This window comes from Rosa rugosa, chromosome 4 (genome assembly GCF_958449725.1).
Source record: "Rosa rugosa chromosome 4, drRosRugo1.1, whole genome shotgun sequence".
Taxonomy (NCBI): domain Eukaryota; kingdom Viridiplantae; phylum Streptophyta; class Magnoliopsida; order Rosales; family Rosaceae; genus Rosa; species Rosa rugosa.
The window spans coordinates 42,338,907-42,365,661 of record NC_084823.1 but is presented as its reverse complement, the minus strand read 5'-3'; the positions used below and the strand labels follow the sequence as shown (position 1 = coordinate 42,365,661).

At 40.3% G+C, this 26,755-nt stretch overlaps 1 protein-coding gene across 2 annotated transcripts; it reads left to right on the top strand.

Moving 5' to 3' along the window:
• Window positions 1-1,438: 1,438 nt before the first annotated feature.
• Window positions 1,439-26,339, top strand: LOC133707265 (probable disease resistance protein At4g27220). 2 transcript variants are annotated; one of them, XM_062132823.1, is made up of 9 exons: window positions 1,439-1,523; window positions 1,679-1,792; window positions 4,082-4,195; window positions 10,893-13,566; window positions 17,062-17,469; window positions 17,577-18,269; window positions 23,662-24,517; window positions 25,884-25,959; window positions 26,053-26,339. In XM_062132823.1, the coding sequence occupies exons 4-7, from the start codon at window positions 11,647-11,649 to the stop codon at window positions 24,499-24,501; spliced, it is 3,861 nt and encodes a 1,286-aa protein (XP_061988807.1). In that variant the 5' UTR covers window positions 1,439-1,523; window positions 1,679-1,792; window positions 4,082-4,195; window positions 10,893-11,646; the 3' UTR covers window positions 24,502-24,517; window positions 25,884-25,959; window positions 26,053-26,339. The 2 variants fall into 2 exon arrangements, with proteins under 2 accessions (XP_061988807.1, XP_061988808.1); XM_062132824.1 differs by lacking the exon at window positions 4,082-4,195.
• The last annotated feature ends 416 nt before the right edge of the window (window positions 26,340-26,755 follow it).

The window sequence follows — 26,755 nt, the reverse complement described above, 5'->3', positions numbered from 1 at the left end:
CAATGTATTTATGTTGACAAAGTAACAGTAGGTAAGTATTGAATGCGTAATTAATGAGGAAAGAGGAGAGAACCTTTTATAGGTGAGGAAGAGGTTGATCTTCTCTTTGTTTTCGATGTGGGACTGATGTGCTTCAGTCCCCAGCTCTGGGAGCTTCTGATGCTACCTTGGCGCGGCGCGTGGCGGCGCGTTGGCGGTGATCTGGGGGTGATCCGCCGCCGAGGTTGTAGCCCGCCTGGCGGTGTGTTTGCATGTCATTCCTTTGGTTGGAATTAGTACCTTTGGCGGTCGAATGAGCGTGGCCTATTATAGCTAATTATGCTTGCAAATGTACATGTATGTACAGAGATCGGAATAGACATCCATCTGTGATGGGGGAGAGGCCAAGGGCGGCTGGAGCGCAACCCTAGCAGAGCCATGTTAGTTGACTATTTGTATAAGTTTTTATGAGAATATATTAGGGGTGTATATTTAAAACTACCTGAAGTTTGGAAATGCTGAAATTTCTTTTAAACAGAAACCAAATTTTCTTTTTTATACGTCTATTCCGATCTCCTTTTCATCGGACTTATTGAGCATGCCTGCTGCTATCTCCTCCAAGAAGCCAAGGGCAAGGCTAGGCTTTCCACTTACCGTGACCTCGTTCTCTCAATCCCAATCTGCTTGTGGAGTCCCGATGATATGTGTTTCGCTGGGGAATGCAGATTGATCTAAGGCGTTTTGGATCGAGACGTCAAGGAAAGATTTGGGCTTGGATAAGAGTTTCAGTTTGCAGAGGCGATGAGGAAGGGTTTGGAGGCGGAGGGAGTAGTTACTTGGCGAAGGAGGAGAAGCTCTGCTTCTTGTTGAGGAAGTTGTGTTGATCTTCACTGACCTCGAGTTTTTTTTTTTTAACTCTGTTAGCGTGCACTGCACGCGCTGTAAATTGTCAAAAGGTGAGCACCACCTAGGTGGATAGCAGAGTCTCCGGTACGGTAGTCTAAAATTCTGCCATAAAACCCAAATGAATACCATTATAAGAACCCAAATGAATATCATTCAATCTGTGAATGTTGTACCGTCAATCAAAAAAAAAAAAAAATCATCATGAATATTCAATGTTGAATGCAAAATAACAATACACTTGACATGAAGTGAATACTTTTCACTTTCAAGAGAGGATGTAAAGTAACCCGCGCTTTAGCATAAGGGGTGACATTTGAGCTCCTTTATAGCTGTAAACCAAAAGAGTACGTTGCTTTATATATAGCTTCTATGCAGCAAAAAAGCAAAGCGGAGTGGAGTAGACGGGAGTAGTTGTTTTAATACCCCACTCGCGTAACCAAGCTCGCGTAACCAAGCTCGGCAACCCACGCTTTAGCATAAGACGTGACATTTGAATTCCTTTAATTATAGCTGTAAACCGAAAGAGTACGTTGCTTTATATATATATGCAGCAAAAAAAAAAACCACTAAAATGAAACTGATCAGTTACTCTTACATTCTTATGTCTGAAAGATTAAAGCTTCACTGCCCTGAAAGAGGTTTTGCAACTTACTTTGCTTTAAGTTTTCATTTGTATTCTGATTTGATCTCTCTGCACAATTGCATATTTAGATTCCGCCTGGTGTTGATTTGATTATGATTATATCTTTTGATTTCATTTTCCGGTCCTTTCAATTTGCCGCTGTTCTTCAAGTTCATTAATTACGAGACGAAATACATTCCTACTGTGGTGTTCTAATTAAGCGAAGGAAACTGAGGACCGACCAGATTCTTTTCCAAGTCATAACCAAAAGATTGTGGCATACTGGTACGTCCTTCAATTTCTCTCTCTCTTGTGCATCTATTTCCTTCTTCGTGTATGTTCTTCAATAACTTTCATGTGAAGGAAAATGCTAAATAAGACGTATGATTTGAGGCCTTACACATACGTGGAATGTCTATGAATAAAATCAATATTTGAACTACAATAAATAAAATAAAATAGATTGATAACAATTTGACCTATTATCAGTGATCACATTTACGTAAATTATCCGCTTCTCTTCGGTAGTTAAATTCTGATAACAATTGAGAACCCAATTATTTTCTTTCAGATCCAGAAAACAACTTATAATTAAAAGGGCTTGTTTGATTCAATTCCTGAATAAAGTTACCACTTACCAGCCACAATTTTTTTTTTTTAAATAAATTTGATAAAGCAGGAGGAGCCTGGTAACTAGAAAGCGATCTCCTTTAACAGAACTGTAGGGGTCATCATTTGGCCCGCAGGTCTAAAAGCCCATGGGCGCCCGCCCGGCCCGGTCTGCAGCAAATTCGAAATCATAATAACCTATTTTTATTCAATCGTCGAGATTGAGGGGGTTAATTCAATATTTTTTAGGAAACATTCAAATTGATGACTAAAAATTTGTTTCAAAATTAGGCATTTAATCTAAACGTTTTCGTTAATAATATTAATTATTCTTATAATAGTTTTGTTTTTTATTTATTTTAGGGTATCTGTTTTTCAACTTAACTAACAACGAGGTTTTTCGTTTCCCTGCCCATTGGGCACGAGGTAGGGGTAGGGCGGAGGGTTCAAAGCCCAGTCCCAGCCCGTTATATGCTCATTAAAGCCTGCCCGACCCAGCCTTATAAGCCCGCCCGAAAGTCCATTCAATTCTTGTATTAATATCTTTTTATGTAGTTATATTGAACTAATTATTGCATTAGGCCATATGTTTTTTTTTAAGTTTGTATTTTATTTTGTTCAATCATTAACATATCATAATTTTTTCATAGCTTTTTGTAATTTTTTTAACAAAATAATATGACATATAAATATAATGGCCTCGGCCCTACCCACCCAAAAAAGCCTGGCTCTAAAAAGCCCATAAGGCCCTAGGCCTTGATTTTTAAGAGAAGCTCGGCCCTGCCCGGCTTGAAAAATTAAAAAAAAAATGTTTTGGTCTTACCCGGCCCGACCTGAGCTCATTAATTTTGGGCAGGGCTGCCCATTGACGACCCCTATACGGTAGAGATACCAAAATATTATACCAAATTTCAATCCCAAATGATGTGGCATTGCCACCTCATTCATAGTTATTTCCAACATGTAATTATGTCAATTAATTTTCATTTATATAGTTTCCATTATATATGCAATTACTTAATATTATATTAAATGAGAAAAATAATGTTTCCCTGCAATCCCAAAAATTGATCTTCAATACCAGGGATATTCTCATATACCACCTGTCATCATCATCCTCATCTCATGCTACACCAAAATTTGGAACTCAAGGGACGAAAAATCATCTAGGATTTGAATAAATAAAAGGTCTTGGCGTATGAAAATCCAAAATAAAGAAGATGATTATGAATGTAGCAACCACAAGGCATAAATTGGCTTTGTAAATCATAATCACAAGGGATTATGATGAAAAACTGTGAGTTAGCTCTTAATAAAAGATTAAGAAAGATACAAATCAATACAGAAGTTAATTTAACCAACTTGTTTTGAAATTTGAATCCACTCGATTGGTTCAAAAAATTAAAAGAGAGAACAACAAATTTACTTATTCTTCTTCTTCTTCTTTATTTTTTTTATTTTTTATTTTTTTTTACAATAGAACAAAGAATTTACTGGTTGTGGATAGATGGCTGCGATATATGGAGGATGAGTTTTGCATTTTTTAGGGTTTATCAAGACATGAGTTTGCGCGCTTGTTGGATTGATTAACTTCACCGCATTTTCTTCTTCTGTTTTTTAATATCTTAGAGATAAATAAACTAATTTAAATACATATTCTAAATATATATAAAAAAATGACAGCTTGAATATTTTGAGGTTCATTAGGGCTGATGTGGTCAATGCCATGTCATTTGGGATGGTTTTTTTGTATGAAATTTTGGGATCCAAAGCATTTTCCTTTCAAAATTAGGCAACTTTGAAATCTGGCAAGTCTGTTGGGATGCTAATGTCCAACTAAAAATATCATACATATGCTCTTTTTTTTTGAAAGAATACAAATGCTCTTTATTCTTAAGAAATATTACTTCTTTATTTAAGTACAAGAAGAAAAAAATAATCTTATTTCATTTGCGGACTTTTTAGTACTCCTATCTTCTCGGTGTTTCCTTGGAAATGTGAAGAGCAACGATCTTCATTTATAATATATTCCATAAGGCTTGCCCGAGGCCTTTGGAACAAATAATCCATAGGGGTAAGGTACGTGCTTTGCTTTTATTTTTTATTTACTTGATCTAATGTGCTGTAGCAAACTATAAAAATTCCAAGTCCATATTGGAGACATTATGAGATATGAGATTCACCAACTAGGTGACTTGCTGGTTATTTTGTCCTTCTATGGTTGATACATCCAAATTAGGTGTATAAATAAATCCCTGCAATTACAATTAAGAATCGATGGTAGTATAGAAAAGAGGGTGTCTCCCTCAGAGAATTGTGGCTTAACAATTGCAAAACAGATTCAAATTTATGAGACTGACACTAGACAAAGACGAAAATAAAAACTATATCTAAACTGAACAAAAAATTGAGAAATTAAATCTACAAAAACTACGCTCACAGATAATGACTCGCACAAAATTTGGGGAAAGTTGGAGATTATTTACTATACTAACAAAAATAAACAAAATAGAGGACAGAAGGACCTACGAAAATAAAAGATTGTTTATGGGGTTTTTGATTTTGGAAATCAAATATAAGAAAGCTAGTTAGGAACTACTTCTCACCACTAGACAATGACTACACCTATGATGTATTTACTAACATGTTTCAATTCGTTATGATATCCTTACTCAAGCGAAGCCAATGATGTGTTGAACTTAACCTATTAAACTTTCTTACTTGGTATGTTAAGTCACTTAAGTGCATGATGTGTGCATCCTAATATGTTAAGTGCATGATGTGTACATCCTAACTTAGCTTCTAGAATGGAACCTAGAGTGATGTTCTCGCACAACTCTCCCCTAGAAGTCATTAAGATTGAAAAGATTGTGAATAAGGCTAGGCAATGTCGTACTTGTTAGGGAATTACAATCCCTCCCGTCAAGGCTCATAGAGTAGATTGGTAGAAAACTAGACAAACCAAAACACAAGCATCAAGAGAACACCAAGAGCTGACGAGGTTAAGCACAAATCCATGTTTACGTCCTCCCGAGAGATACATGTTCTAAACTATGAGAATAATTACAGTACAAGAACAATTAAGTTGAATCATCATAAACCAACCTCGAAACCCTTGTACATCCACATATAGAATTTCTCAAGAACTTAATCTCATCCAAGAGATGTACTCACTCTTGACATCTCTGCTTTCTTACCTATGAGATATTCACTCTCTTGTCGATGATCGTACAAATCAACTATATCGTATCGACCATACCTTGGTTTACTACCCTTGCCCTGTATATATAGGCACCCTAATTACAATCAAATTAGTAGTAGAAAAACCAAACTTTCTCAAACAAGAGAAAAGATCATATTCCTAATTAGGAATAAGCTTTGACATAAACCATGTCCAATAGGAAATTAAACCAAGTCCAACTATGACTTACTCTTCCTAATTAATTCTCATCACATCTTAACAATCTCCACCTTTATGAGAATGTCATGCAAATTACCTTGCACAACTTTATCATTGGCTTTTCCTTGTACTAGCAACACATAGCCCAAATCAACTGTGGTCCTCCTCGATTCGTAACAGCCAATCATATGTGTAACTGCACTGAGTCAACAGTCATCTGCTGACTCCAAAGGGAAACCTCGAAATGACCCCTTCCCTAGTGAGATTTTCCTTTTTATCATCATTTGAACCTGGAAACTTATCAACAACGTCTCTGTTGCACTCACAAACGAGACTCGCCTTTGCGCACTCCTGTTTCCCACTATCCATCGAGGTCTGACATACTAGACTGTTTTCCATGTATAAGGACCGTACCGTTATGTGTGATTTTATCAGCTCCACCTGTTATAAAACACCTATAGCCATTGGAATCCAATTGGCTCCTGGATATCAAATCCTTATGTAGCTTTGGGACATATGTCACACTACCCAAAGTACAGATCGCTCCAAATCTAATATCCAATATAAGAACATGTGTCACCTATGGAGATTGTGAGAGCATCTCCATATGAAAATTGTTTTCTACTACCACAGTGTCATCCAAGCCTTCTGCTTCATGTGACCTCAGTCATGACATTTGTAGCACCTCTTCCCCTAGATTTAGACATGCTATGATCACTAAATCCCCAACAGTTTCCCATGCATTATCCCTTGTCTTCTTCAGTTCCTCATTTTTTCCCTTCAAAGTTTTGCTAAGCCCCGTTGAACTGGGATGTTTTTCACTTTCTTATACTGAAATAGTGAAACTCCCTTTTCTATCAAACTACTCCACCTCAAACTGTGAGGTAATACCTGAAGCCATAACCACGATAAACATGCAAACCTTCAGCGAACTTGAATACCACGAACAACGAACAAGCACGATCGTTGACACCATGAACCACCTTGATGATATAATACACTCATAAACCATCATTCCCTTAAGTCATATCCTGGTCCTCCCTTGAGTCATACCTGGTCCTTGCAACTCCACATTTGATTAGGATTTTCCTTGAGTCTGGCTTACACCACTTGCCTCCGAGTCATTCCACCTATCGACTACCTTCGATCATGATTTTCTTGAGTTTCCGACCCGCTCCACCTAGCTGGAACTTTTCTCCAAGCTGGCTTCACCTAATGCACCTTTGAGTTGTCACATTGACTGTCTGCTTGATTCTACTTTGAATGATAAGGTGTCCCAGCCAAATTACAATCTCCTGGCTCTGATACCACTTGTTAGGGAATTACAATCTCTCCCATCAAGGCTGATAGAGTAGACTGATAGAAAAGTAAACAAACCACAAGACAAGCAACAAGAGAACACTGAGATTTAATGAGGTTAAACACAAATCCATGCCTATGTCCTCCCGAGAGATACTTGTTCTTCACTATGTGAATAATTACAATACAAGATATAATTGAGCTAAATTGTCATAATCCAACCCCAAAACCCATGTACATCCTCACTCATAGAATTTCTCATGAACTCAATCTTATCTAAGAGATGTACTCACTCTTGACATCTCTGCGCCATTACCCAAGAGATATACACTCTCTTGCCGATGATTGTACGTATTGACTATATCATATAGACCACACCCTGGTTTACTACCCTTGCCCTCTATATATAGGCACCCCAATTACAATCTAATATGGTTGTAGGAAAACCAAACTTTCTCGTATAGGAGAAAAGATCATATTCTTGATAGGAATAACTTTGACATACACCATGTCCAATCCAACTAGGACTTACTTTTCCTAATTAATTCTCATCACTTCTTAACAGTACTGATGTTGTTCGAATCTACCTAGATATTGGTTTAGGGTTTTTGTCCATTTACCCCAATTCTAGGGATCTTTTTCCCACTTATCCCAATAGTCTTTTTAATTCCCCCTTACCCAAAACACTCTAAGGAGATCTTTCTTAATACCCCATCAAGTTTTTTGTTTATTTTTGAGACTATTTTACTCTCACTCCTTTGTTACATAGAGAGAGAGAGAGAGAGAGAGAGAGAGAGAGAGAGAGAGAGAGAGAGAGAGAGAGAGAGAGAGAGAGAGAGAGAGAGAGAGAGAGAGAGAGAGAGTGGAAGAGAGAGAAACCATAGGAGACTTCATCCGATTCCGGTCACCGGCCGCCCCCACCGGACTTTTCTAAAAACCTAGCCGGAGGTCCCCAAAGAGGTCGTGGAGATCTCATAGGTCACTAGAAAGATTTATTGACCCCAAATAGACTTCTATTGCCCCACAATAGAGGAACAATAAACCTTTATTAGCCCTCAATAAACGTCTATTGCCTTCCAATAGAACTTTCAGTCTCTGAAATAGGAATTAATCTCCCTAAATTTAGACAAATAAAACTTTAATCAAAGTAAAAAAAATGAGGAGATTACATCAATTCAAAATGTCTATTGCCCCCTAATAGACGTAAGACGTTTATTGGCCCCCAATAGAACTTTCAGTCTCCGAAATGGAAACTATTTATACAAATAAAACTTTGATTAAAGAAAAAAAAAAAAATATTATATCAATTCAAAACGTCTATTACCCCTATTAGACGTCTATAGCCCATAATAAACTTTTAACAGACTTCTATTACCCTAATAGAACTTTTTTTTTTTCATTTTTTCTTTCCTTTTGCCCCCATTTTACCAAAAAAAAATGGAAAGAGAGAAATTGATATGGGCACCCAATCATCTTTCTCCTCTGCCGCAGCGTCGAGCACCGGAGGTGTCCAGGAGGCCATCAGCGGTGCCAAGGAGATGGCGAGGCGTCCATGAGGTGGCTCAGCCTTGTTTTCCTCATCGCTTGGAACCTGTGATTCCTCGATTCTATCGGCTGTTGCTCAGCCCTGTTTTCCATCACCGGCCAAAATGGGAGAGAAGGCGGAGGCTGTGAGGGGTCCGTAGGTCCCGGTTAGGAGGTGTGGGAGTGTAGACTGGGCTCGCAGAAGGTTCGGGTGTGGAAGAGGTGATCAGTTCGGTTTTGGAGATTGAGCTCGAGACAGAAAAGGAGACGATGGAATTGGTTCGAAACCCTAGGTTGAGATTTCGGCAATTCAGTATGGGCTTAGGGTTCGAAAGGTTAGGTTATGAGAGAGATGGTGAGGTCGTATAGTGAAGACAAACTCAATTCCACGGCTTTACTTTGGAATTGAAGAGAGAGAGAGAGATTGCAGATCGGAGAGATGAGAGAGAGTGAGAGAGAGATCGGATAGAGGAGAGAGATGAGAGTGGCATGATGCAATTTCTTAATTAAGATATGGGCTAAGTTGTCATTTTTCTTTAAATTGGGTTAATAAGAATAAAAATCTGTTACTGGGGTAAATGTGATAGTTTAGGCCAATTTTGGTGCTAAAGACCCATCGGTTTATGTGAATGGGGCTCAAGTCACTCACTAGTTACTCTAGAATGCAAGTAAGCATGGATGATCATACAAGACACTCGTAGCTTTAAACCTAACTTGCTTACTAATGTTGCGCACTATCAATAGACATACAAAGTTGATCAATGAATAAACGATAAACCAATAAATATTCGAAATTCCTGAAATAGATCAAATAAATGCCAACATCATAGTTTACATCATGTCTAGAGCTTAAAGCATCCCTAACTAAATGAAATCAGTTACTCATAATGATATAAAACACACAAAAGCAAAACATAGTTCGAAGGGAAGAAAATATAATCGGAAAGGGAGTAGAACAGGGTAAATGATTGAAATCAGGTTTTTGCAGACTTCCAAACTTCACTTCTTCTCCTTGAGTTGCTTGAATGGTTTCTTGCTTCTCTTGTGCATTGTAGACTTTGATTCTGATGTCCTAAGGCTTTTTACTCTGTTCCAAGACTCCTCCTTGTTTCCTTATGGATCTCTAACTTATCACTTCAAAGAAAAGTTATAATCCAATTTTCTTACTGGTTCGGCAACAATTGACATCACTTCATCCAATGAAAGCTCGCCAAGTCAAAGATTTTGCTGAGAAAATCTCTATCTTTCAAGTAGCTTCAAGGATTAAGCAATCATTTCAAGTATCTTTCAAACACTACTAGAATTTTGTTAATAGACATCAGTCCAAAACCGATGAAAACTAAAATCCGACCGATCTCTTAGTGGGTAATGTAAAAGATCGAGAAAATCAGACATCGGTCAGACACCGATGTCTAGGATAACAATCAACATCGCTTCTGAAACACTAAACTCTGTTCACAAGTATGCTACAAACGACATACCTCTAGTACACTCACATTTTTGTAACTAAGCCCAAAACAAGGGAAACCAGACCTCCGAAGATGAAAAAGATTAACAACGAAGCATCTCTTTTCCTTGTTGATCTTCTCACTCAAAAAAGAAAAAAAAAATATGGGACCATCATCCTTTCTTGAAAAAGGATGGAGACCCAAAATATATAAAAATTACCTAGAAATCCTGTTAGCCCAACCCCAAGCCCAAGAGAAAGCCGAGATCCACTTGTAACTCCAATAGGCCTACATTTGAAAAGCCCTAGACACCACCGACCAAGGCCAGGCCCACAAAGCCCACCCAAAGCAACCAACGCAAACCATAGAGGAGCAGTCCTCCTCTTCCATCTTGGCCGTCGCCACAGGACCTGCCATCGGAGATAGTGTCGCCGACATATGAAATTGAGCCCGGAAAACCCCCTCGATCACCAAACACCATCAACAGTGGTTGTGAGACCACCAGTACTGTCGCCCACTGCAAAGAATGCAGCCCATAGCGCTCTCGATCCGAGAATCAGCAACCCGTATCATACCAAACCAAGTCCAGAGAACCTCGCCCCACCATGCAGTCAGAACTCGGCGATTGAAAAATCTCAACCCGTCCCCCATAGTCAGTTCGACTGTTCGAGCACCATCAACGCCACCGTGACCAACTCCGAAACCCAAACCCAGATTGAAATGAGTCCGGAACGGTCCCGATCGCATACCAAACCCAGAAATCAGTTGCCTATAGCCACCGGATCTCCATCACTTTCAAGAGTACACCGAACCATCACCATACCGTCACCCTTTCCTACAACCAGGACGACAGTGCAGACAAGGAATAGGCAGGAGCCAACCCCCATAGCCCAGCCAAGTGAGCGCCGGTCTAGTATGAGAGTCAGAGAGAGAAAAGTCAATCTCAATATAATTGTAGAGATTGTTGTGCCAGATGTTACTGTCGTTTAGTTTCCTTGTTTTTACGAGTCCTTATAATTTTAGAGAAAAGTCATTCTTCTGCCTCGTTTAGTTAAATGCCGCTATTTCCGGTCATCCTGATACTTCCTTTGCATGATATCGACAGACATGGAGATTATTACTGGAAAGATTTTCGGGTACGCGGGTTCAACCGTTGGACGGCAAGTGGGTTATTTAATCCACTACAAACGCAACCTTGAAAATCTACAGACTGAAGTGGCCAAATTAAATGCTGCAAAGAAAACAGTGAATGAGAAGATTGCCGTCGCTGAAACCAACGGTGGAAAGATTCATTCGGATGTCCAGTTTTGGCGGGAAGATGTGGCTAAAACTACAAAGCAGGCAGAAGATCTGTTGAAAGATAAGCAACAAGCAACTATTGAAGACGCAAACAATTCGTTGAAAGATGACGGCCAGCCAAAGACGAAGTGTGCCCATGGGTTTTGTCCAAATCCGATGCTCCGTCGTCGTCGAAGCAAGATGTCGTTGGCATTGATTGAGGATGTTACCAAGCTGATCAACAAAAAAAGGGAACTTTCTGACATTTCATACCCCCCCCCCCTAAAGATCTACAGACTGAAGTGGACAAATTAGGTGCTGCTAAAAAGACAGTAGCTGAGAAGGTCAATGCAGCTGAAGTGGAGGGTAAAAAAATCCATACAAATGTCCAAGACTGGCTAAAAAGAGTGGATGAGATTATTGAAAAAGCAGAAGCATTCTTGAAAGACAAGCACCAATCAATTGAAGAGGCAAGCGAATTGAAAGATGAAATCCAAGCAATTGAAAAGCCAGACACCTCCTTAAGTCATGGAAGCAAGGAATCATTGGAATTGCTGAAGGTGGTTACTGAACTCTACGAGATGAGAGAATTTTCTGATATTTCATACGTTCTTCCGGCAGACGATGTATGTATCGCATCTGACGAAGACTACGAGGAATTTGATTCAAGAACTTCAATACTGGAGAAAATCTTGAAGGAATTGGGAAATTCTAGTTCTGAAATGATTTTGGTGTATGGTGTTGGGGGTGTGGGAAAGACCACGCTCGTTGAAGAAGTTCTAAGGAAAACTCAAAAAGAGAAATTTTTTGAGGATGTAGTAATGGTACGGGATGTGAAAATTCCAAACTTGGAAGCAATTCAAAATCAAATTGCTGACAAGTTAAGTCTGGACATTTCAGAAATTAAGACTCTACCTGGAAGAGCCGATAAAATAAATGAAAGAATCAAGCACAAGAAGACTCTTGTCATTTTTGATGATGTTTGGGGAGAACTTGATTTGAAGGCTGTGGGACTTCCCCACAAATCCACTTGTAGAATATTGTTGACATCCAGAAGTCAACAAGTATTTTCTCATAAGATTAAGCAAAAAGAGTTTCTGCTTGGGGTTTTAGATGAAAAAGAAGCATGGGCTTTATTTGAGAAGAAAGCAGGTGATGTTGTTTCAGATCCTACGATTCAAAATGTAGCAACTGAAGTAGCCAAAAAATGTGGAGGGTTGCCTGTTTTTATTATCACTGTTGCAAGAGCTTTAGAAAACAAGACCCCACCCATCTGGAAAAATGCCTTAAGATGCCTCGAAAGGTTTGATGAGAAAGGAGACTTAACTGAAAAGGCATACTTGGGTATCGAGTGGAGTTACAAGCAATTGAGTGTCAAGGATCAGCTTCAGCCATTGTTCTTGTTGTGTGGTCTTATTGCAGAGGGCAACTATGTTTCATTTACAGACTTGTTGAAATATAGTATAGGTTTGGGTTTGTTTGAAGACTGTACTGTGGAAGACGCACGAAATGCCTTATATCAACAGGTTGACAAGCTTAAAAGTTCTTGTCTATTGCTAGACGATGATGATGGTACATGTGTCAGAATGCACGATCTTGTACATGATGTTGCTAACAGGATTGCATACAGAGATCATCATGTGTTGGTTGAAGATGGAGGTCATGAGAGGAAAAAATGGCCAAATGAAGATTTCTTTACTGAGTGCAGTAAGATCTGTTTGCCTTGTCGCAATATCGCCGCCCTTCCTCAAGTACCTTGGCAATGCCCGAAATTGGAGATGTTTCATTTGCACCGTGGAAGTGATGATTCCTCGCCTGAAATACCAAGCAACTTTTTCGTGGAGATGAAAAAACTCAGAGTATTGGGTTTAAGCAATGTGCCTCTTCTTCCACTACCCCCATCTTTTTCATTTTTAAAGAATCTCCAAACATTGTGTTTAGATGGATGCATGTTTGAAGACATTGCTGTAGTTGGAGAGCTAAGAAACTTAGAAGTTCTTAGCCTTGTAAAATCCGAGGTTAAGCGATTACCCAAAGAAATTGGGCAGTTAACCCGTCTGCGGTTGGTGGATTTGTCTGATTGCTATGGACTTAAAGTGATTCCAGCTGGTGTCATTTCAAATTGGACAAGACTTGAAGACTTGAGAATGAGAGACAGCTTTCAGAATTGGGTGAGTGGAGAAGTCATCTGTGAAACAAGTAATGCTAGCCTTTTGGAGCTGATGAACTTGCCCAAGCTAACCGCATTAGAAGTACGCATTCCAGATCCCGACATTCTTCCAGCAAAGTTTTTGTCTGACAGGTGGGAAAAATACCAAATATTTATTGAGCCGAAGGGGTGGTCGTGTGGTATGTATGAAACAACCCTCAACACGCTTGTACTAGGGCTCACTACCAGATATGAATTGGACCAAGGTCTAAAAGTATTGCTGGAGAGATGTGAAGATTTATACTTTATTGGGACGAAAGATGTTGATTTTTCATGTATCATGAAGACAGAGGTACGTTTTTGATTTCTTTTTCACATTTGTTTCATGAGCTAATACTGCTAATCTTCTTTTCATTGTTTATTTTATTTTAATTTAATTTTTATCCAAGGGTCTTTGACAAATAAGGGGGAAAAAATTCATTCAAACACATAAAAAACTAAATAAGACTTGAAGCATCCAATAAGACTGAACAAATGTAACAGACAAATTGAAACGTTTGCTTCAATTGCACAAAATAAATAATATCATAACTAAGAAAAATTCTTCTATGCATCGACAATATAAGTGAATCAAGACATCTAACAGATCTCCACCGTTGATATTTATAGACAATTTTTTTTTTCTAATATTAAAAGAAATGTGCTTGATGTTATCCAACCGTCAGTACTAGTAGATATAAAGCACAAGTGGTTACATTGAATATTCTTACTATTCATCTAATCTACATATACGAGCACTTTTACTATAATTTAAAGATATAAAAAAAATATAAGACGATATAACTAGGTGTCCTCGAAGAACACCAAGGCCCCTAATTCATATCTTCATGGCTTTCCTCATCCTCATCCCCATCATCATCGTCGTCGTCGTCATCATCATCATCATCATCATCATCTCTAGAATGATGTATATTCCAGCCTTCAATGCGGCAATTTGATCCTCCATATACTTCGATATGCCCTATAAGTTTCTCCATTGTGCTTGCCAACTCAACCACTTGTGTTCTGTCATTTAGGAACTAGTAGATGTAACACTTGGGGAAGAAAGTTGGTCTACCTCTGTGGACCATAGCACAGACAGTGAATTCCTCTGCCCGATATATAACTTAATAAGATCAACATGCATGGTTTTATGACTCAATAAGCTTGGAAAGCATGAAAAGACATGTTTAAAAATCAGTCATAGACAGCATAGCGACTCAAAACATAGAGGAAAACCGATAAGAAAGGTTTCACACTTCCAAGCCAAAGATGTTAAATATGCAGGCACTTTCATCAGTCAAGATAAACTATAGTGCTACAATGAATTTCCAATAGAAAAAAAGTAAGAAATGGACACTTATGCAGGAATTTTCAATTCATTACACAAATAAATCACCTTATGTAAAATCAAGAACTTTATCCTACATCCAGGCTATTCTAAATTTCTAATTATATATGTATAAAACAATCAAACTAATGGAGAACATAAAGCTGGACTGTAGCCGTAGAACAAAGAAAAGGATAGATAATCGATTAAAGTGCAAATTTTCTCATGCCTAATAAACACAGAAACCAACGCATAACCATTCATTTATTTATCTATTACCAAACAGGACCTCGTCGGGAGAGTGTGCTTCGGCATATGCAGGGACATAGCACGCTTCTTGAAGTTTGTACAACCTACTTCTCTAAGATCTATACAACTTGGCCATCTTATCTTCAATGTATCTCATCAGATCCGGGTCCGTCTAGTCGGACCCAAGCATAGTGTAGCATAAGAAGAAGAAAAAAGTCAGTTAATTACACAAAACCTGAACATAGCAAGATATTTTATAACTCCCCCTCAATGAATCTATGATTATAGCCTTATCTTCCTAGGATTCCTCTTTCCACTTCTTGACTTTGTGTGGAGCATATTTGTGTGTGAAGAACCCAATCTCCAAAGAAAACACAGCTTTCAACATTGAAAGTATTAACATGTTATAAACAAGCGAGATAGGTTATGCAAATACATTTAGAGCAGACCTGCACAGCATTTGTGATTTCAAGTGATCAAAGATCTAGTTTGAGTGCCAAATATTAACAGAACTTGGAAAGGTTTGATATTACCTTTTGAGTGCCAAATAACATAAATCAATATCAAATAGCAGACAACAAGCAAAACCGAAATTTAAAACAAGCACCCACAAAATCCAACACATCTAAAAATGCTACATATCAATAATCAAATTATTCATATTCAGGAATAGATGATAATACTAAATCATGAAACCCATTGCAATGAAGTAGATGAAGATTTACCTCCCCCCCCCCCCCCCCCCCCCACAACATGAATCAGAGCTGTAAACAACCTTACTGAACACACTAAAACGGAAGTGCTATATTAGATCATAATTGTATAAGAGTAGCGAAGAAGAGACTCCATAAACCAAAGGTAGGAGACGCGTTACTGCGGATCAAATTAAAATTAATGGTTAAAGTTAACAAATGCAGAAAATACCCATTCAAATTATGCATCAAAACCTTTGACCTTAAAATCCGGGAGAAATGAGGTAATTATACGGAGGTGGAGATCAAAATTGCGTTGGGGCCGTGGTGTGGGCGAGGGTAAGCCGAGGAAATCGTGGATGTGAGTTGGGTGCAAAAGAGAAAGCATATAATTATAAAAAGAAAAAATTTCACGAACAGTACACCAAGTAAAAGCTATTAATAATTTTCATACATAAAATTTAAATCGAGCATTTTGGTACACGGACTCTCGAGCCCGAACCACTATATAGACACGACGTCAATGACGCCCTTAACTCTAATGTCATTATTCATTTGTCAAAGAGTAATTTAGTACTCTCACACTCGCTCATTTTTTTTGTTACAAAAAAAAAAAGAAAAAAAAGAAAAAAGAGAGAAACGATCTCCTCTGCCTATCTCCCTCTCCCTCTCCCTCCCCCCCCCCCCCCCCCCCCCCTCCTCGTCTCTCTCTCTCTCTCTCTTCCCCCACGTACCCAAACCCAGAAAGCCCGACCCCAGCGACCACCGCATCTCCTCCACCTTCCAAATCCTCACCCACCAAACTCAACCCCTCTTCTAATCCACCAAAACCCTAATTCTAATTCTAATCTCAGCCCCATCTCCACCACCGATCACCACCACAATCCCTACGCCCATCTCCAGACACCCTTTCGGGTGCACAACCCCAACGTCGCCGGGTGCACAACCACCCATTCTGTTTCAGGTTTTTTTTCGTTGTTTTTGGATGCTCTCTTCCCGCACTCTCATCACAACCTCTTAGGATTTTCTAGCAAATTGAGACTAGAGAGAGAAAGAATCGCAGAGACAAAGGTGAGGAGAGAGAAATTGGGTATGAGAAGATGGGTGCCCATAGCGAGAGAGAGGGTTTGGGTTGGTCCCTCTTCTAGGAGAGATTTCCGTTGATGAGAGTCAACTTAATGGGATAAGCGAGAAAAAAATCCCTAGAATTAGGGTAAATGGTCAAAATCCCTACAAAATAATTTAGTGAAATGAAGAGGTAAGATCATCTTCTTTGTAACAATACCCATTATTCTTAAGTATTGATTAAAAATAAATTAAAAATCTTCCTTATTTTTTTATCAAAAGAAAAAAAAAAATCGTTGTGAAAGTCATTAGACATGCATTGATATGTTGAGGACTTGAGGTGTGCTACTAAGCTAATCTTCAATCCTCTTGCAAGTGTAGTTGACTTGATCTTATTTACCGTCATATGGTAGTAGGAAATAATATTTCAAATGTACATACATGGCTAATTAATAATCTATGTGCACTGCAGGTTGTGATGTCCAGCTTAACAACTTTGGAGGTGTCAAATTGTGATGGTTTAAAATACTTGTTATCATCTTCTATGGCTAGAAGTCTCGTGAAACTCAAACAGCTCAAGATATCAAATTGTAAGGCCATGGAAGAAATAGTATCAACAAGAGAATCCCAAAATAACATAATTTATAAGCTAGAAATCCTGGAACTGGACAACCTTCCAAAACTTGCTAGATTCTGCACAGCTGGAAGTTGTATTGAATTTCCATCATTGGAGAGACTGTATATGCAAGAATGTAGTAAACTAGGAGAAAGTACTTCAAAAGACACTACATTCCGCAGAGAGATTCAAGAGAGAGAGTTGGATGAGAACTTTCAGGCCCACAATGAGACTTCTAGCCAAAACTTTCTTTTTGACGAAAAGGTAATTTTTATATCGGGTTCTCGATCAATCTTTCATCATTTTTTCAATTATAAGTCCACTTCATTAAAATAATATGCAGATAAGTTGAATGTATATAACATATGCAGATAAGATGTCCAAGACTGGAGATATTGGAAATCATCAATGACTACGACAGTGACTATGAAAATAGGTTCTTGCAGACCATATGGCACAACCAATTGGATCCAGACTCATTTTGCAGACTCAGAGAAGTCTGTGTGGTAAATTGTGTCAGTCTAAGAAGCATTTTTCCACCTAGTATGATGGGAAGATTGAGTGCTTTAGAAACCTTACACATAAAAAGGTGCGAGTCAATGGAAGTGGTATTTGATGAACGTAGAGAAACTAATGTCAACGAAACACACGGCACATCAACCACTCAGTTGAAAGACGGTCAAAATCTAAAGTCAGTGGATATATACTATTGTGACAGATTGAAGTACATTTTTCCCGCATCTATGGTAACTAGAGGTCTTCAACAGCTGCAAAAGATGAGAGCGCTTGATTGTGATGAAATGGAGAGTGTTGTTGCCAAGGAAGAGGGGACTCTAGAATCAACAAGGCATCCCAACTTTGTGTTCCCAAAAGTTGAATCTATGCTTTTTGAATCTATGCAAAGGCTTAAGAGCTTCTATCCCGGAATGTATATTTCTGAGTGGCCCTTGCTCAAACATTTCAAGTTTGTAGGTGAGGTGGAGATTTTTGCTGCAGAACTATCAGTCTTTCAGGAAGGGCAATTGCATGCTCCAACTAAGCAACCTTTCTTGCTAATTGATAAGGTATGTAGGAGTACTTTTATCAATTTACTTATTTGAAACTCCTCTTTATATTATAATTTACGATCTATATATATATATATATATATATATATATGAGTTTTTGTCCATTTACTCTTTATACATACGGGGATAACGTCAGACCAGAAAAAAGGGCCGCCAACCAGGCCCCGATGGTCAGGGATGAGCCAAGAAAGCGAGAATGGGCCCAGGATGGGGGACGATCGCCCCAAAATACAAGCAAGAGGAACAGGGAGTCCTCGTCCAAATCTGGTGGTTACTCGGGCACTCAGTCCCACCGGGAAGACCGAACCCAATAGAAACCCAGAACACCACTTCCACCCCGGTACGAGGTATTCACTCTCCTGAATGCTTCGTACGAAACCATCTGGAACAAGAACAAAGCTGAGATACCTGGACCACCGCCCTGAAAATTCCCGAAGAGCAAGCTTACGTAACAGGATACCGGCAGGTTCTGTACGTATCATGAAGGTGTCGGGCACAATACCAACCTTTGCATGGCTCTAAAAAATACGATCGAGTCGCTTGTTCAGAAAGGCAAACTTCAGCGATATCTACCCGCCAAGGAGGTAGGAGCCATCGACGTATATGGCCGGATCCTCACGATCCATGGTGGAGGGCCAAAAGATTTACCTCCCCGAAGGCGGAAACGAAGCTCCAGTTTCGGCCACCCGGAGGTTTTCAATTTCCACAACACCCCTCAACAAGGAAATGTGGCTGGATGGAAGTCCATCAATTTCTTGGAAGAGGAGGAAGCTAACCTCAAAATGCCCCATGATGACCTCTTCCTGATCACGCTCCAAATGAACCACTACATTACTTCTTGGGTACTCGTAGATACTGGAGCTTCTGTTAGTGTATTATTTCGTGATGCATACCAAGCTTTGAACAGGGGACGATCCAAGTTGTCCCAGGACAAAAAACCCCTTGTCAGTTTCTCCGAGAATATCGTCCAGCCACTTGGATCAGATTATTTATGGATCACTGTGGGAGAAAGTCCAAACTGCTCCACTATCAAAACAGAATTCATAGTGGTCATACCACCCCGGCTTACGACGCGGTCTCCTCACCCCGGTACCCACCCCGCGTACGCTACTAGCCAAGTAGGTATCTATTGCCTGCTCCGCCTGCCTCTCTGAAGCTTGGTACGATGACTCTCCTCCCTCACGAGTAGCTCTTGTTTCTGATTCCATCCTATTAGCCTACGGGTACCCTAGCCTTGAAGTCTGGTATATCTGGAATCAGAAAAAGGGAGTCAGCCTAGAAACCCAGATCTAGGGCTTCGTTGCAGTGTGGATCACTCCCCACTACTTTAAAACCCAGAAACCCAGAAACAAACAACCCCAAACCCAGAAAATCTAATCATCGCCCTAGCAATTTATACCACTTCTACATACAATTCAACATATAGTGAATAGATTTAGTGCCACAAACAACAGCAAAAACGAAAATCTCAAGCAAGAGAAACCCCAAAAACCCAGAAAGACGCAAACCAGAAAAAAAAAAAAAATACATAGCAAAGTAGTACAAAACAAAACCCATTCTCTTACCTCGCCGTACTACAGTCGCTCGTCCGGCCTAGCTCTCCGCAAAATCAACTTCAACTGTTCGTCTCTCTTCTCCACAGCGACAGAAACTTCGCAAAAATGCAATATTTTTTTTTCCAGAGTTTCTCCCCAGAACTCATAGAGTGGAGAAGAGGAACAACACTTTTCCCTCTTAAATTCAACTCGTGAGCAATCGCAACCGTTGGCAGCGAAGGGTCGCCAACCGTTGGATCACGCCACGTGTCCCACTATCCCCCTTAACTCCTTGGATACGCAAAACGTCAGAGTCGAAGAGACGGGCATTTATTGCCCTCTCCGGAATCTACGCACCACGTGCCTCGCATGCACCACTCACCCCAACAGGTACCAGAGGCTCAAGCCCTCTTTTGGACTCCAACGGGTACCAAGAGGCTCAAGCCCTCTCATGCACCCCAACGGGTAATAGAGGCTCAAGCCCTCTTTTGGACCCCAACGGGTACCAGAGGCTCAAGCCCTCTCATGCACCCCAACGGGTAATAGAGGCACAAGCCCTCTTTTGGACCCTAACGGGTACCAGAGGCTCAAGCCCTCTCATGCACCCCGACAGGTACCAGAGGCACCCCAACGGGTAACAGAGGCACAAGCCCTCTTTTGGACCCCAACGGGTACCAGAGGCTTAAGCCCTCTCATGCACCCCGATGGGTACCAGAGGTTTAAACCCTCTCTTGGACCCAAACGGGTACCAGAGGGTCAAGCCCTCTCATGAACCCCAATGGGTACACGGGACAACCCCTCATCCAACCCCACCGGGTTATGACGAGTGCGCTGTAGAGTAGCTACCTACATAGCAACCCGATCAAGACATCTCTTAACCGCGAACTTCGGGGACTCCCTACGGGCACAATAGTGCCAAACCTTGCGCCTAAATTTATCAAGTCCCCACCCAAGAAACATCTTGAACGGGAACTTGGGGGACTTGTACATACTGATAGATATTTCACCAAGGTTTGGTACTATCAGCTGGGGCCCGTAGGAAAACCCAAGTACCATACCATGGGCCGAGTTCACAACCCACCATGATGGTGCTCATCGGAGGCAACACCTCGGACGCCGACAGCCCCGGACTTGGCCAACACAACCATCTATACACACCAGAAAAGCTGGTATGACTGCAAAGGGACAAGCCGCGTCCCACATCGAAGAAATGGGAAACTCCTTTTCCATGCTCAAGTATAAAAGATCAACACAACCACCTTTTTGAAGGTAATAACTCCTTTTCTTTTACGATCACAGACGGACGTCGACACAGCAGTCGCTTTTAGGCCGTGACGGCGGCGCGGGGCTTGCAGGACGGAGGCATCGCAGATGGCTTATGGGCAGCGATCGAGGTCGGGGTTGCATGTTTCTGGGCAGCGACCTCACCTGCAACTGCAGGTTCTGGGCAGCGCTACAAACCGGTCGTCGGCGACTCCACCCGACGGCAGACTGGCTTTGCAGACCCCTGGCCTCCGTCCGACAAGCTGCGCCGCCCCGTCGACGCTTGATCGAGGCTGGAGGAGCGACGTCCGCACTTTTTCTGGATTGCGGACGTTCGCTCTCGAACGGCTCCATATATATATATATATATATATATATACATATATATATATATGGAGTTGCTCACTCAAGAAACAATGTTTGGGGGACTATAAGGGACAAATGAATCTGATGGCTGAGGATAAATGCACAATTTTAAGATTTTTTAAGTTTTAGCTTTTGCATTTAAAATACAAGTGGCTGAGATCTACTTGTTCCTCACCATGACTACATTACTTTAATTTGTCATTACTTCAACTCTTTTAAACATCACCATGACTGCATGAAAAAGAAAGACATCTGTGGTTACAAACCATCGTTGCCAGATACCCGCGAAGGCTTTCTTTCAGTCCCCTATGCTGATCATTGTTACAGACATCTTTTGGCTAAAAGTTAAGGAGAAATGATCATTTACCCAATTTCAGCTTAAAAATTGCCCACTTGCTCTACTAACAGTTTTTTAATCCCGTTTACCCAAAACACTCTAAGGGATTATTTCCCTAATACCCAATTAATTCTTTTTTATTTATTTTTGGGACTTTTTTGCCCTCTCCTTCTTTCTCACTTAGAGGGAGAAGTCATCCTCCACCTTGCCGGACTTCGGTGACCAGTGGCCGGCCGCCGACTCCGGTGATGGGAATCGGGCGACCGGTGACCGGAATCCGGAATCCGGCTACCAGACTGGTGTCGGGATTCTGGTGTCTGAATTTATTGCCCCCTAATAATACCCAGTAACCATATTATTGCCCCCCTAGTAATCATATTATTGCCCCCCAATACTCATATTATTGCCTCCCAAAAATCATATTATTGCCTCCAATAATCATATTATTTTCGTCCAATGAATTGTATAAACTCCCAAAACCAAAATGAATACACTACAGGCACAATTGATCATATTATTGCCCCCCAGTAATCATATTATTGCTCCCCAAATACTCATATTTTTGCCTCCTAATAATCATATTATTGCCTCCTAATAATTATATTATTACCCTCCAATAATCATATTATTGCCCTCAAGTGAACCAAAATGAATACATTACAGATACAAAAAAAAAATAAAAAAAATCTCAGGATACCGAAAAAAAAAAAAATTTCTCTGGGCACCCACTAGAGTGTGAGGCCGATGCAGGAGTGGTCGGGGCGTGTTTTAGGGTGACGGCGACGTTGGAGAGGAGTCGATTCGGGCTGGGATCGGAGTCGGATCGGCGGTGGGGCTGAGTTGTTGCAATGGGCCTTGGATCGTTGGATCTGTGGTTTGGGTGACGGTGACGCCGGAGGTGGATCGATCGAGTTGTTGGCCCGAAGGCGAAGGTGGGGCGCCGGAGTAGCCATGGCAGAGAGAGAGTCTGGTTCGGGTGACGGCGGCGCTCGGAGGTTGAGTTCGAATCCGGATGCAGTGCTCCGATCTTGGGGCTGGCTTGGGGGACCCATGACGGTTGAGATCGTCTCTGATGGCGGTGGAGACTTGATGGAGGTGGTGGCCCGAAGCCGCCGGAGCAGCCATGGCACAGAGAGATAGAGAGAGAGTGAGAGAGAGAGTCTGAGAGGAAAGAGTTTAATAGGGGCAAAACTGTCACTAGAGGTTAGATTAGGTAAATGGGGTTAAAAAACTCTTAGTGGAGTAAGTGGGCAATGTTCATGCTGAAATTGGGTAAGTGGTCACGGCCCCAAAAGTTAATTACTAGATGGAACCCACACACAGAAATGTGGACCGTAGAGTGTGTGATTTATTTTATTTTATTTTCATTTTTGAATTAGTTGACACCTAACAGACTAAAAGAAAAAAGAATTAGTTGATATGTAATAATTTTTTAATATTATATATGGTTTACAAGAGATTATGTCTTAAACATAATATAATAAACGATCTTAATGGTTTTGGGATATGCCTTGAACGTTATTTTAATTGACGAATTTTTGCCAAAAATAGCCTTTAGATCAACACTGTGAAATTCACAAACCTGGGTGACGGTACACATTTGGAAGCCAAATGGATTTAAGCATTCTGGGCCCGAAAGTCACAAGAATCATTCATATCTTTTACCTTTTTATTGTAACATTATTAGTGCACTTTTCTCTAGACCAAAGAAAAAAAAGTGATGCCATAACTTTCTTCAATTTTTTTGAAGTGTATAATTTCAATCCATACCACAAGTACTATTCAAGATATAATCATTATATTTTTAGACTTAAAAGTATGAAATATCTCTCTGTATATGCTATTTATCATCTATATTTACATTGATGCACTTATTACACTATTTCAGGGTTCATTCCCCGTCTTGGAAAAATTGGAGGTGTCTACCGCGGAGATTTTGTATGGTCCATCTTCATCCCCAGTAGAGTCGATCTTTAGCAGACTAAAATATATACATTTTTGGTGTAAACCCTGCCTCGAGCATGCGGCAGTGCTTTTCCTTCAGAAATTACCTAATCTGGAAGTCCTAAAATTGTACAGGATTATGCCCAAAATATTTGTGGACGAGAGAAATAGTTGTGGGGAAACTGTAAGAGTCAGGTCCCTCCCAAGTGTAAGAGTTCTAGAGCTCTGGGATGTTGATGTGAGGCATCTTCGGATAGAGAACCAGCCAGCGGGCCCAGTTTTTCCAAACTTGGAATCTCTTAACGTGAGCGACTGTTACAGACTAGAGAATTTAGTGTCATCTGCAGTATCCTTCCAGAATCTAACAAAGTTGGAAGTATATAAGTGTGATGGATTGAAGTGTTTAGCACCTTCTTCGGTAGCTAAAAGCTTAGTGCAACTCACGAATTTGACAGTGGCGCATTGTACAGAAATTGAAGTATTAGTGGCAGGCAACGAAGATGAAGATGATGATACAGAAAATGAGATTGCTTTCAGCCGGTTGCAATATTTGGAACTTTACTGGCTACAAAGTCTACAGGGCTTTTGCTCCCGAAATTGCACTGCTAAACTCCCATTGTCAATCACTGTAGTTGTAGTCGACTGCCCGATTCAGTTGAAGATTTCCCCTGATGGGGTACCAATAGCAGAAAGCCTAAATATAACAAATGAAGATGAAGATGGAGATGCAGATGGAGATGCAGAAGGAGATGGAGATGAGGATGGAGATAGAAGACACAGCTGATGATGACCACTCAACTGTAAGTTTTTATCACCAAATATATATCTTATATCTCGTTTTTCAAATTCTTTGAAGCTTTCACTATGTCGTGCGATGACTATACTATGCATCACAATTGTGGTCAATAACAGAAAGATCATGACGACGTAACTGTTAAGTTTTTATTACCGAATAAATATATCTTGTATCTGGACTTTCAAATTCTTTAACGCGTTCACTGTGTCATGATGGTGAATATATACTATGCATCACAATTGTTTGTAGGGCCCGTGACCACTTACCCAATGTCAGCTTAAAAATTGTCCACTTACTCCACTAAAAGTTTTTTAACCCCATTTACCCAATCTAACATCTATTGACAGTTTTGCCCATATAATTAAATTGAAACTCATCGATCTCTCTCCTCTCAGACTCTCTCTCTCTCTCTCTCTCTCTCTCTCTCTCTCTCTCTCTCTCTCTCTCTCTCTCTCTCTCTCTCTCTCTCTCTCTCTCTCTCTCTCTCTCTCTCTCAGTTCATTGCAGGAACTTCGTCGACACCCTCCGATTACGTCCTCTGCCACCAAGTCCGATTACATCCTCTGCGACCTCCAAGTCCGATTACTTCCTCTTCTTTATCTTTCTTCATCGTCCCTCTGCCCTCAATCTCTGATCTGCGGTGTGCTGAATCAGTTGCCGTCGCAGTCAACCTTAATTGCATCTCCGATCCCGAGCACCACCGCCACGCGAAGAAGACGCAAGAAGAAGAGGATCGTCGCAATTGCAGCCTCTGCAAGCCATGGAGTTCATGTCCGGGTTTTGTTCCGGGTCGGGGCTTGCACTGGCGTCGTCTGCCAAAGCTCATGGAGGCCACTCTAGTCTCGATCCGGCCAGTCCTTCAACCTCGTCGCCCAAAAGTCATTCTTTCCGACCTCGCTTCCTGATTTCTGTCGCCGACCAATTCAACGTCTACACATTTTTTTTTTTTTGGTCTGAGATCGATGACGTCTACACCATTCCTTTTTTTTTTTTTTTTGGGCAGACCACATGCCACAAGTTGTCTAGTATGAGAAAATATGCAGAAAAAATGTTTTAATTCCAGTTATGTACTAGATTAGCATCTGTTTGGTAGATTTTGTAGATTGGTGACTGCCTGTACTAATATTTAACTGTTGTAATCGTCTTGTTGCAAGTTTATTGAGGGGCAATAATAAGATTACTGGGGGGGGGGGGGGTAATAAAATGTTTATTGGGGGCAATAATAAGATTATTGGGGTGTATAACATACACTCTAGAATTTCCCCACAATTGTTGTCAATAAAAATTTATTAAACAAATAATAACTCTCATAGCTAGGCTTTTCTCATACATTCAAATAAATAACTACTGTTTACATGTTCATTTGGAAGGCCAAGTGAAATATCGCGGAAGAGGCCCCTGCTATCGATTGGCCATAACAATGGTGTTGCAAGACATTTGATATTTGTAAGTATTGATTGGCCATAACACGTACATATTTCTCTTAGTTACAAGAATTCTTTGGTTAATTGTTTCTGACAAGTCTTTCTTCTACCTTAGACTTGCTGTCCTTGGCAATGCTGTCAGTTTCGATGTTAGGCTTAGTTTGAGATAAGACTTGCAAGCTACTGCCTCAGAGAGAAATTGCAGAAGGCAGGCCAAGAAATGTGGAACACTCAGTGTGCACCATATAAGTGTTTGGAATTGCTTGTTTGATTTGTTTGTATAGACACTGCTGCATTCCTTTTGTTAATTTTGTGTTTTTCTCAAAACTGGGACATGAAAGTGCGGTAGTAGGTAATAATTCATTAAGCTATCCTGGGTGCTGGACTGGGAGCCTTGTTGAATTTGGATTTCTATTTGGCTATTCCGTTTGGTTGATCTCCACATCGTGTTTCTTTCTATTCTGTTTGCTCATCAATTTAGCAATTTAGGAAACACTTTCTTTTCAGTGAGTAATTTGGCTTTGAGTATATGGTCAGCCTATTCATTATTACCAACTCAAAGTCTAAGGATTGAAAATTGTGACCACAGGTATCACTACCATTTCTGTTTGGTTCACCCCAGATATCCCCACAAATAAGTGGGACTTTGACGGTACATAATCACCAAACTAGAAAATTCAACATTCTGTTTGGTTCCCGACTCCTGAATAAGTAGGTTAATAACTGATTAACTGAAAGTACTGATTTATACCCCCATTTTGAAAAAAGCAAGTGACTAATTCAGTGCCATAATCTGATCTAGTGAGGGCTAGAATTTC

What these genes read in the sequence shown, in the direction of transcription:
- LOC133707265 (XM_062132824.1), top strand. Translation starts at nt 11,647, where the DNA reads ATGAGAGAATTTTCTGATATTTCATACGTTCTTCCGGCAGACGATGTA. An exon ending in ACTTTCTTTTTGACGAAAAG is followed by an intron (nt 17,470 to 17,576) that starts GTAATTTTTATA and finishes TAACATATGCAG; the next exon opens with ATAAGATGTCCAAGACTGGA. An exon ending in CTTTCTTGCTAATTGATAAG is followed by an intron (nt 18,270 to 23,661) that starts GTATGTAGGAGT and finishes ACACTATTTCAG; the next exon opens with GGTTCATTCCCCGTCTTGGA.